Below are 13,055 nucleotides of genomic sequence, written 5' to 3'. Positions count from 1 at the left end.
AATATGTTATAATATTAAGAAAGTACAACAACCATTAGACCATATACGAGAAGAGTCTTCAAACACTTCGTGGGCCGGATGCGACTATTATTGCAAGATTTTTTAAATGTATTCCTTTAAGAATTAATCTTCAAATTCTTTCAATATCTACCCCTTTAATTTTTTTCAACCACAGATTTGCAAAGCCTGATATTTTCATAAGTCGATCGTCTGACTGTAATTTACAAAAGAATAACAAATCTAAAAATGTAGCACTGCTGGAGATGCCCTAACGTTATTTTGCTCCATAAACACAACATTTGTGTCTGAAGCTGTACACAAAATCCTAATACTCATTACCTGAAAATGCACTTTTTATCGAGAGGGAGAGAAACCGCGTGAGTCACTTGCTCGCAAGAGAGGAGAGAACACGTGGAAATTCGCGCGTTTCTTCAAACTTGTGTCGGTATACGTGCGCTGCTGTCTGGCCAGTTGCATAGCAAACAAAACAAACGCTCGTCTATAGTGGTGTCGCGAGTCACGACGAGAGAACATTCTCACGCATCATCATCTCGGCACAACAAGAAGGGAGAACCACTGCGAAAAGTTTTTGTTCTCGTAAATTGAGGTGGAGTCGTCTGGCTGGTTGGCTGATTTGACACAGCAATTTTATTACCAATCCTGCTAGCGTTCGAATCGGTAGTGTTTCCTTGTGCGGGCTGGGTATTTTGGTTCCCAGGGGTGAACTGAATACCAATAGGAAGTTAACAGTCAGAACACTATGAATTAGAGCTGTTTACAACGAGCGTACTCGTGCGTGATACGAAAGTGAAAAGTTCTTGGAATAATAAGTTGAAGTGTCAGAAGCAAAACCTAACTAGTGGCCTGAATTCTAAAGAAAGCCAAGTGCAAGTGGTCAAGTTTTGTGAGTTAAGAAAAGCATAAAGATCTAAAGTGCAGTTGTGTTGAATAGTGCCAAAAACAAAACAACAGTGTTTAAAACTGTGAAGTGAAGTAAGTAGCAGAGAACATCTAATCAGCTCGAAAATGGAAGAAGACAACAAAAAGCCCTACAAGGTAGGTCAACAATTCTAATATATTTGCATCATAAGCTCTGGTGACCTGCTTTCGCAAAAGAGGAAGCAGATCCAGGATAGTGGAATAAGGGTGCTTCGGCAGTTTCTGTCAAAGTGTGCTTCATGGATACACTACTGCGAGAGTTGAACTTTTTGAGAGGAATTCGGCCAAGGATGTATACCGCCGTCGGACGTCGGACGACACAACCACTGTTTCGTAGCCATACGTAGACGAGCTTGCGTATATTTTCCGACGCTTATTTATGTGTTGTGCTTTCAGCTCTGTTGATTGTTTAGAAAATTGGATGAGAAGAAAATTCCGATAAATAAGGGGGACGACGTATATGAGGTTTTTATGAGATGTCAAGCATTGTTGGACAAGTTTGAAGTGCAGAGTCCACCCGGGTTAAACGATGAAGCAAAAGGAAGCTAATTGATCCTGATGCGGTTCGATTGTTTGCATTTTGATGTTAATGTTTGCTTTCGTTGATAACTTATGCTGATGGAATTCAGAGGATTGGCATGTGAACAATGTGTAAGAAGACTGGTCAAACCACATAGATTTAATGTCGACAAAAATGAGGAAACCGCCATATTTCGAAGGTGATGTTAATTGAAGTACCAAACATGTACGAAGCAGTCAAAACAACGCATCAGTTTGTCATGCACGACATACACACAAACAAATTTTGTTGTATAATCTACCGAATCCATGGTAGAATTAAGAACTGCACCAACGAGTTTCAACCGACTACAAAAATCTGTTAAGATTACTATAATCTGGTAAAAATCACTGAGCAGTGCAGTAAATGTGACCATGTTCATAGTAGCATCCACTACAAAGCATTGTCAAAAGTATAATGCCAAGCTTGTCAAATCAAGAATGTTTCTAGTCATAAATACTGCAATTCTGGTTAAATGAACCGAATACCGTGATGAATCAATACTCAGACGCTTAAGCAGTGCCAAATGATCTGATACTACACTGAACGAAACCTCCGGTCGCACATTGAATGATTTGTAATTCACATGGTTATAAAACTTCATATTCCTCATTTTGAATGACTATGAAAGAAAATGATGCATCCACTATTTATTGAACAAAAATCATCCAAATTAGAGATGAATATTAGAACATAACAGAATGATATTCTGAAGATAATCGAATGATGATAACACAAATGATTATCATGCAATTTATGACGGATTATTAGCTCTCCCATGTCCCATACCGAAAATCATTCAATTACTGTCTGATATATTAGACGAAAAGGGAATGCTCCTAAACGTCAAATTAATCTTGTAAATATTAACGTAAACATCATGGTGGTGGCAGCGTGGTTCGAAAAACATTGCCGCGTGGAAATTACAGGTAATTTCACTTGAAATCTTATTTTATCCTCATTAGCGTTTTTTTTTCAGCTTTCTTAAGAGTGCCTACTAACCACAGGTCGCTAACATCCGAGGATTTAGGTTCCATGGAGCTATATACATCACACAATTATGTTCCTTACAAGACGGCTGAAAAAAAAAACTGGAAACTGAAGATGTTGAATAATGAGTTTATATCACATTTGAGAAATATAAAGCAATATCAACAACGTTTTGTAGTGCTTAACTTTTGATTTGATTTATTTTTAATTAATAACTAACATGAAAAAGGGATTGCTTACATGTATGTATGATAATCTTTCAATTAGAGGCATCTATTTGAAGGATAAAAATCATTCCAAGACTGGATGATTTTCATTCAGAGTGGTTTGTAAACAACTGATTTTCGCGAAGATGAAAATCATCTTGATTGTGTCTGAAAATAGGTATGGGGCTCCGATGAGTCAATAATCATTCAATTCGAGGCGGGGGATTTCGTTCAGTGTAATTTCAATCCGTTTCCGTTTGATTTTATGAATGTACCGAATCGCGAATCGTTTGGACATCATTCTTCATGAAAATGACAAGTATTCTAGTTAAAACAAAGAAATTAATACTAAAATAATGATATTAGTAACACCAGTCTTGTTTTTAAATCCGGACATATGAATCAAAAAGCCGGACACTTGAATCAAATTCCGGACACTCGTATTCTAGCTACTTAAATTCAAATTAAATTAAAAAATGCATTCAAATGTGACCATTAAACTACATTTGATGAAACTAATTACATGCAAACACATTATAGGTAATGATTTGAAATATTAACTGTTAAGAATATTTCATATTTCGGTTACTCACTCTCTTTGGTTGCAGTAGGAATCAGATTACTGGTAAAAATCATTATCTATGGAACTATTTTTCCACAATTATTCAATAACATACGAACATACACTTTTTCTGGCTTTCCATCAAGTTTTCTCCGCATTTTTCTTCCCGAATAGTTATTTACTGAAACAAAATATAACCCCACGCGTAGCGTCCGGATTTTAAATCAATGGATCACTGAACCGGACACTCATTAATCGCTTGAAAAATATCCTTTTACACTACTTTTCGTCGCTGTGATATATTTAAATTGTTCATTAACTAGATTTTACACACTTACCAACAATTCACAAACAATGCACTTTTCAATAAATTATTGTTCACCCAACGTTCCTCTTATTTTGCCGATGAGCTTGAACCACAAAAGCTGCACTACGAAAATACGTTGTCAAACTGGGGTTACAGTTATGTTGTTATTTATATTAATTTTCTGCCAATGATAACTAGATGAGAAATCGTAGTAAAACACGCAATGTTACACAAATATCTACATAATGAAAACCAAATTATTTTTCAAATTTACATGGAAATCAATGAATGTTTTCGGAGTGTCCGGATATTGGTACCGTCCGGATTTTGATTCATCACGGTATATTTTCTTGTGTAGTGATGTTGACTATGTTTTGGTAGAGTTAACAGATTAATGTAGTCGATTGAAAATCGTTGGTGCAGTTCTTAATTTTACCATGGATTCAGTAGTTTGTACAACAAAATTCATTTCAGTGTACCCTTGAAGCACAATCAAGGCTTCAGCAAGAACATCGTCTCATATCTAAATTGTGTTCGAAATCGGTTGGCAAAAGATAAAACTTGTTTTTTTTTTATAATTTTAAGAACGATATCTCACAGACAAAAACACCTAAAACTTAGAACGGGTTTCTTTGAAATACATTAATCAGAAAACATACAGATATAAGCAACATACAGATTATGGATAGACTTGTTTAAGACACAGATAACAGACGTTGAAGTCCGATTGTAAAACTTTGTAAGACAATTAATGGTCATTTTGAATGGCAACACATGTAGCAACATCGTGGTGGCATGTTCCTATGACGATGTCAGTGGTGCATATGAAATATTTCAAGATACTGATATGGCGCGGTAAATGGCTGGGCATGGCGTACCATTGGTACCTCGCGTAGCTGCAGGAATAAAATAGACCCCTTTGTGCGGTCCTTAGCCTCTTGCGCAGCAACTCCTATCCCTACCTCCTCGTGGTACTGGCCGGGGTACGAGTAACCTTGGGAAAGATCGGGTAACCAACCCCCGGTGGGAACTTTGGTCGTATGCTGACAGGAAAGGGGGGGTTTGCTTTTGCAAACCTGTAGCGTCTGTACTCCACGTTAGGAGCGGCTCACAACAGCGTCTGTTCCCCATGTCAGGGGCGGCTGACCATCGTCCTAGTGCCAGAGAAGGACTCTAAGCTAAACTGCGCACTATGGCCCTCCGAACATTTAGGGGGAATGGTCCTCCGGAAATCTAGGGGGTTGGTGTCAGGTCCTGCAAGCCAACTGTAAAAACACATCAGCACAGGAATGTCAACGAGAGAATACGAACCGGAACAATCGGCAAAGACCACAGCGACGGAAATGGACTAGCGATTGGAAACTCGGTACGTGGAACTGCAAATCTCTCAACTTCATTGGAAGTACTCGCATACTCTCCGATGTACTGAAGACCCGCGGTTTCGACATCGTAGCGCTGCAGGAGGTGTGCTGGACAGGAGCATTGGTGCGAACGTTTAGAGGTAATCATACCATCTACCAGAGCTGCGGCAACACACGCGAGCTGGGAACAGCTTTCTTAGTGATGGGTGATATGCAAAGGCGCGTGATCGGGTGGTGGCCGATCAATGAACGAATGTGCAAGTTAAGAATCAAAGGCCGATTCTTTAACTTCAGCATAATCAACGTGCATAGCCCACAGTCCGGAAGCACTGATGATGACAAGGACGCATTTTACGCGCAGCTCGAACGCGAGTACGACCGCTGCCCAAGCCACGACGTCAAGATCATCATAGGAGATTTGAACGCTCAGGTTGGCCAGGAGGAGGAGTTCAGACCGACGATTGGAAACTTCAGCGCCCACCGGCTGACGAACGAGAACGGCCTACGACTGATAGATTTTGCCGCCTCCAAGAACATGGCCATTCGTAGCATCTATTTCCAGCACAGCCTCCCGTATCGGTACACCTGGAGATCACCTCATCAGACAGAATCGCAAATCGACCACGTTTTGATCGATGGACGGCACTTCTCCGTTATAACCGACGTCAGAACCTAACCACTACCTGGTGATGGTGAAACTGCGCCCAAAACTATCCGTCATCAACAATGTACGGTACCGACGATCGCCCCGGTACAATCTCGAGCGGCTGAAACAACCGGATGTCGCCAATGCGTACGCGCAGCATCTTGAGGCAGCGTTGCCGGATGAGGGCGAGCTCGATACGCCCCCTCTTGAGGACTGCTGGAGGACAGTCAAAGCAGCCATTAACGACGCTGCCGAAAGCGTTGTCGGATATGTGGAACGGAGCTCAAGAAACGATTGGTTCGACGAGGAGTGCCAGGAGGTTTTAGAGGAGAAGAATGCAGCGCGGGCTGCAATGCTGCAGCATGGTACGCGACAAAACATGGAACGATACAGACTGAAGCGGAAACAGCAAACCCGCCTATTCCGGGACAAAAAGCGCCGCCTGGAAGAGGTGGAATGCCAAGAGATGGAGTTGCTGTACCGTTCTCAAGAAACGCGGAAGTTCTATCAGAAGCTCAACACATCCCGCAAAGGCTTCGTGCCGCGAGCTGAGATGTGCCGGGATAAGGATGGGAGCATCTTGACGGACGGACGCGAGGTGATCGAAAGGTGGAAGCAGCACTACGATGAACACCTGAATGGCGCAGAGAACACAGGCACAGAAGATCAGGACAGCGAAGGCGATGGCTACGTCAGCACAGCGGACAGCGGAAATCAACCAGCTCCCACGATGGGGGAAGTTAAGGATGCCATTCAACAGCTCAAGAACAACAAAGCCGCTGGCAAGGATGGTATCGGAGCCGAACTCATCAACATGGGCCCCGACAGGTTGGCCGCTTGTCTGCATCGGCTGATAGTCAGAATCTGGGAAATGGAACAGCTACCGGAGGAGTGGAAGCAAGGCGTTATATGCCCTATCTACAAAAAGGGCGACAAACGCCGCCTATAAAGTGCTATCCCAGATTCTCTTCCGTCGTCTATCACCTATAGCAAACGAGTTCGTGGGAAGTTATCAAGCAGGTTTCATCGACGGCCGCTCGACAACGGACCAGATCTTGTCCGTGCGGCAAATCCTCCAGAAATGCCGTGAGTACCAGGTCCCTACGCACCATTTGTTTATCGATTTCAAGGCGGCATACGATAGTATCGACCGCATAGAGCTATGGAAAATCATGGACGAGAACAGCTTTCCCGGGAAGCTCACAAGATTGATCAGAGCAACGATGGACGGTGTGCAAAACTGCGTGAAGATCTCGGGCGAACATTTCAGTTCGTTCGAGTCTCGGCGGGGACTACGACAGGGCGACGGACTTTCGTGCCTGTTGTTCAATATTGCGCTTGAAGGTGTCATGCGGAGAGCCGGACTTAACAGTCGAGGCACGATTTTCACGAGATCCGGACAATTTGTTTGCTTCGCGGACGACATGGATATTATTGGGAGAAAATTTGAAACGGTGGCAGATTTGTTCACCCGCCTGAAACGCGAAGCAACAAGAGTCGGGCTAATGGTAGATGCGTCGAAAACAAAGTACATGCTGGTTGGCGGAACTGAGCGCGACAGGGCCCGCCTAGGAAGCAGTGTTACGATAGACGGGGATACCTTCGAGGTGGTGGACGAGTTCGTCTACCTCGGATCCTTGTTGACGGCTGACAACAATGTTAGTCGGGAAATACGAAGGCGCATCATCAGCGGAAGTCGTGCCTACTATGGGCTCCAGAAGAAACTGCGGTCAAGAAAGATTCACCCCCGCACCAAATGCACGATGTACAAAACGCTCATAAGACCGGTAGTCCTCTATGGGCATGAGGCGTGGACTATGCTCGAGGAGGACTTGCAAGCTCTTGGGGTTTTCGAACGCCGAGTAATAAGGACGATCTTCGGCGGCGTGCAGGAGAACGGCATGTGGCGGCGAAGGATGAACCACGAGCTCGCTCAACTCTACGGCGAACCCAGTATGGTGAAGGTAGCTAAAGCTGGAAGGATACGCTGGGCAGGGCATGTTGCAAGAATGCCGGACAACAACCCTGTAAAGATGGTGTTCGCCACGAATCCGGTCGGAACAAGAAGGCGTGGGGCGCAGCGAGCTAGGTGGATTGACCAGGTACACCAGGACCTGGAGAGCGTGGGTCACAGTCGAGGATGGAGAGAAGCGGCCATGAACCGAGGGAATTGGCGAAATATTGTTGGCGAGGCTTTATCAAGATAATTGATGTAAAGCCAAATAAGTAAGTAAGATACTGATATTCACCTCTGATTGACGCAATTCAGTGTGTGGCGGTGCTTGTGATTGCAAGGAGTTTCAATTTGAATATTTACACAAAACTTCGCTTCATGCAAAACAACACACTTCATTGATTACGCCTGTGGTTTTGTTTATTAAATTGATGGACGAATCTGATAACGAAATTAAAAAAACGGCGATAGTAAACGGGGACACTGTAAACAAAAAATAAACAGTGGGCTTAATTAATAACAAACTTATTGTAAAATCACATCTAACAAATCTGTTTAAAAATATCTCATTAAGATGAAGATTAATCGGAGCCAAAGTTCAAATTTTCAAGAGCACGGATCTGGAGAACCAAACATCCGTTTAAGCTGAAAACTTTATCGATTGGTCACCACCAGCTAGTGACCAATCGATTAAGTTTTCGGCTTAAACGGATGTTTGGTTCTCCAGATCCGTGCTCTTGAAAATTTGAACTTTGGCTTCGATTCATCTTCACCTTAAATCCCTTCCGTCTTCCCAAATATTGCTAAATATTTCTCCACATTCTTCTCTTTCTATAGCGTCATGCTAATTTTGGATCAAAACTGTTGCTGGTTTTTTTTTTCCTCTGAAGAGGCATTTCTAAAACACTTTCGTAGATAATTCTTGAATAATCCGGGGATTTATTAACAGAAAAAAAGGAGGCAGTGTTAACAGAAAAAAAGAAAAACATTTTGTTTTGTTCTTTGGAAATATTTCTGAAAGGTTTTCGATGAACTTTGCGAATGAATTTGTAATATTTTTTGGGAAACTAAGGAAATTGATAGAGGTTTTCTTGAAGGGGGAAAAAAGAAAGAATTGCATCGAGTTTCTGATTAAGGCATCTCCGAAATCATGCTTGGAGGAATGATTGAACAAGTTTCGGCAGAAAACTGTTGAAATAACACTTCTTGATAAAGTTCTACTAAAATCCCTGCAGAAATTCTTATGGAGATTTGTAAAGTCATTTCTGATAAACCCAGGGTGGGCCTCACCTAACAATCATCTCTCGGACGGGCCGTCCCAAATAGCATCATCTCTCACACAGGCCGACCCAAACAGCACAGGTCGAAACGCGGGCCATGCCAGACAGCAAATGCTGATGCATTTCAACACTCAAGCTGCGGGATGCCTACACTGAGGAAACGGAACGTATGAGGTACATAAGATTTTTTATGGAATAACGACATAAGAAGTATTTTGTTTTTCATTCGAGAATCTTATAAAATTCCATAGCAGACTTAGGAAACAATACTCATTACATAGACAGATATAATTTCATAAGAAACTCGTTTTGGTTATCATACGATCATTGATCATTGGCTTTCATAAGACAATCTAATGGAGTACGATTTTCTTAACAATTTTATACGAAAATCTTATGAATTACGTGGAACGATGGTAATAACATAATATTCACAATAGAAATTCATAAGCACGCGTATGACAATTATTATTAACACTTGTGAAAAACAGTCGATTTCCTATCGAAAAACACGTAAGAATTTCGTACGAATTTCTTATGGAATAAAGACATAAGAAGCATCTAATGAGACTCATAAGAAAAACTTGTGAACTTCCATCGATCATTGCGTTCATAATATAAATGGGTATAATATTATAAGATACTCTTATGAAGGATCATAGATATCAATAATGGAATTCTTTTCGACCATTATGTATTTAGAGAATCGTTCTTTGAATTTAGGAAAATAAAGATATTCATAAGATCTCTAATGATAATGACAAGAATTTATTGTGAATATCGGACGTTTTGTATTTCATAAGACTCTCTTATGATCGTACGCAATTTCTGGCTCAGTGGAGCAGCGTTGTGAGCCAAACGAATACACCTACAAAACATGAACGGTAGGCGAACCTCGTTGCGTATACACCCCCCCCCCCTGGATAAACCCATTTCCAAATATGATTCATGAAGGGGCCCAAGTAAAATTGAAGTACAGTCAACTTTCGTTCGTTGCACTAAACCTGTAGCCCACTTAGTGGAAGATTTTCACTAATAGGGTTGAGTTTCGAGCTGTCAAATAACAAATTTTACAAAAGAAAAACAGAGCTACCAACATTGATAAATTGCATCTTATGTCAGAAAATGACGTTTGCCTTCGTTTTAGGTGGGCTACAGCCCAACTAACGGGAGCCCAATTAAAACGTAGCCCACTTAAAGATAGTGCAACGAACGAAATTCGACTGTATATGTCGAAACTGAAAAATAATCTAATTACATAATAAAATATTTGTTTTCACGCATTATGAACTGCATTTATGAATACATTTTCACAATAGATCTAATAGCTGATCGCAGTGAGAAATGATGAATGAAAAAAAAAATGAATAAATAAACGAATGCATTTTTAAGCTTAATTTTTCGAACTGTTTTAATGATACATAAATCTTTAAAGGAGAGTGCTTAGAATCTTGCTTCGAGTATTTTCAAATTTTGACATTAAGTTTTGTGAATTCATCCTGAAGTCAAGTGAATTCTGAAGATTTTTAAAAATAATGAAAATAATTAACAAACTAATAATTGGAATAGGTAGTTGGCCACGGGCTGTACATTGGACGATTTTGATTTAGTGAGATTCAAGGCATTTCTTGCAGAGTTACTACTAGAGTTTGCATTCCCGGGAAGATTTCCCGGGAATTGAGATTTCCCGGGATTCCCGTTTCCCGGGAAATGATTTTCTGTTTCCCGTATTTCCCGGGATTTCCATATTTTCCAGGTAGCTTTATATAAAAAAGAATTTACTATCTATTTTCAAACAAAAACCAACGCAAAATTTGCTTTTCATATAATTCTAACCAATGAACTCACTACATCACTAAATATATTTCGGTGCTGATTTTTTTGTTTTTACGTAATAAAATAGTTATTCATAAAATGGATATCGTTTTTGACGAAAGAGTATATGCTATATAAAATAAAAGAATTTTCGAAGGCTCTTTTCTATGAATTGAGTAGGCTTATAAAGGTTTCATGGATGTTACAGTCACAATTTTCAATATAAAGACCCTAGTTGGATTTTATTCTAAACTTCATACGATTTACCAAGTATAAATTCCACGTGGACTTTTGTTTAAGGCTTTGTTGTTTTGAAACCTAGGTTTTGAAATGAAGCTAACATTGTTTTAGAGGAACATGAATAAATTAGTCACAAAGAAGAGAAATGACCAACAAATGTACTGGTATAAAATAAAATAGGGTGATGTACCATGTAAATGTTGAATTTTGAAGCTGCATAACTAAGAACAAATATTCGAATAAAATCAAAAAATAAACCCAGATGCATATACGTCATCTGAAAGCATTTTATCTCGGTTTTGTAAAAAACATAAAAAATACGAAGAAAACTCAAATTTTTGTATTTATTGATGCTTGGGCTACTATAGGAACACAAATACAAATCCAAACCGTAATTTTACAAAACTTTTACATTTTTCCTTTAAAGTGTGGATCAAAAGCTTCCGACTTATATAAAAAAATAGTTTGCTACTATAGGAACAATAAGTTTGCTATAGAAGCAAGGGAGCTTAAACTATAAGCAAAACTATATTTCGATCATATTTTTAACAAGATCGATTTGTGTATCAATGGTACTTAGATAAATAGTTCCTGAGCTTCATGTAAAAAAATATTTTGCAACAATTTACACACTTAGATTTTTTTCACGAGCTCGGCTGTGCGAATCTCGGTTTCCCGAATTTAACCGAGACTCAGCTAACAAATTGTCCGGTTGCTTAGCAACGAAGCACGATTTACTGATACTCGGCTTTTATTTGCTGAGATCCCAGGAAATTTGTTTGCCAACTTCTCGGCTGTGCGGATCTCGGTTAAAATTAGCCGAGATTCGGCATTCTGAATTAAGTGTGTATAGCAAAATGGTCAATAAAAGCCGCTAGTGCGACTATAGGGGACCGTCTACTAATGCAACACTGACCTTACACGAAATACGAATAATTTGATAAAGAAAATTCGACCAAATTGGCTTCATTTTTTAGAATTTACCGGGATCCCGGGATTTCCCGTTTCCCTGGAAATCAAATCCCGAGAAATTTGGAAACTCTAGTTACTACTTCGGCTACCATACATATCATACGAGATTATTGTTCTCTTTAAAAGCAATATGTTATTGAAAACATTTGAGCAATTCAGAAGCAAATTGTGTAGATGACAAAAATCTAATTTCAAAAAAAAATGGCTTTGTATATTGTTGTAGTTTACTTAACTCAATCAAACTTTCACTAACATCCCTCGTCATAAACCAAGAATTACTTTTATTTAACCTGACATTTATGGGTAGACAAGCTCAGAGTTTAAATATGACTAGTAGGAAAAGGATCCATAGGAAGCTGTAATACTATTTTCCATTGGTTTTAGCTCAGTTTTCAATTAGTCCACTTAATAAATATTAAGTGGTAAAGACTAATTGAAAACTGATATCGTATCTCCAGTATCACCAGATCAGCTTTACTTACACGAGGAATTAACCAGAAGACTGCTTGGGACTATAGGCAATAATGGCGCCTACCCCGTCAAAATGCAGACCAATGAGGGGAATAGGGAGGAATTGATGTTGTATTTAAAACTGGCTCACAGTAGACCGGATGTACCCATGAATTTACGCCAGTTAATGCTGGAAGATATAGAGCAGGCCAACCTTTTTGATTCTTTTTTGGCTTAAATGGTTGCCGTATTCGTACAAATAGTCCGATCTGTGAAATTTGTACCTCAAATCAAAGTTTGGTATTATATCTAACTAAGACTGATACAAATATTAATTTTCTTTTATGTCCCCCCCCCCCTTCAAAAATCCGAAAATTTTGAAGGGGAGAAAAAAACGATTCATCATTTTTTTGACAATCAGTTAGGTTTTTTTTTAATTTTTAGAGTAAAACCCAGGTAAAATAATTATCCAAATGACGATTTGAAAAAGCTTAACAACTATCGTTAAAAATAAAAATTCGAAAAATAACTTTTTTTTTCATTTTTATTTTTTTGTTCCTTATTTATTTTTATCCCCCCCCCCTCGTACCGTCCAAGTGGTTTCGGACATAAAAGAAAATTAATATTTGTATCAGCCTAATCTATCTATCTTCTATATAAATAAAAATGGAGTGGTGTTTGTATGTCACGAAATAACTTCAGAACGGGACACCCGATTTGCACAATTCTTTCACTGTTGTCTTCTTGAAGGGCTCCAACGTGTTCGTGTGATGA

General features: G+C 39.6%; 1 protein-coding gene across 2 annotated transcripts in view; it reads left to right on the top strand.

The window, feature by feature from the left end:
• The first annotated feature begins 552 nt into the window (after positions 1-552).
• The window catches only part of LOC5565339, a 127,520-nt gene continuing 115,017 nt past the window's right edge, over positions 553-13,055 (top strand). The window contains exon 1 of one of the 2 annotated variants that reach the window (XM_021849649.1): positions 553-1,056. In XM_021849649.1, the coding sequence (XP_021705341.1) occupies positions 1,027-1,056 (30 nt within the window). In that variant the 5' untranslated portion in view covers positions 553-1,026. The remainder of the gene's footprint in view (positions 1,057-13,055) is intronic. The other variant, XM_021849648.1, reaches the window with a different exon arrangement.

This window comes from Aedes aegypti, chromosome 3 (assembly GCF_002204515.2).
Source record: "Aedes aegypti strain LVP_AGWG chromosome 3, AaegL5.0 Primary Assembly, whole genome shotgun sequence".
NCBI lineage: Eukaryota > Metazoa > Arthropoda > Insecta > Diptera > Culicidae > Aedes > Aedes aegypti.
Note: the sequence above shows the minus strand (reverse complement) of the source record. Positions and strands in the feature narration are given on the sequence as shown.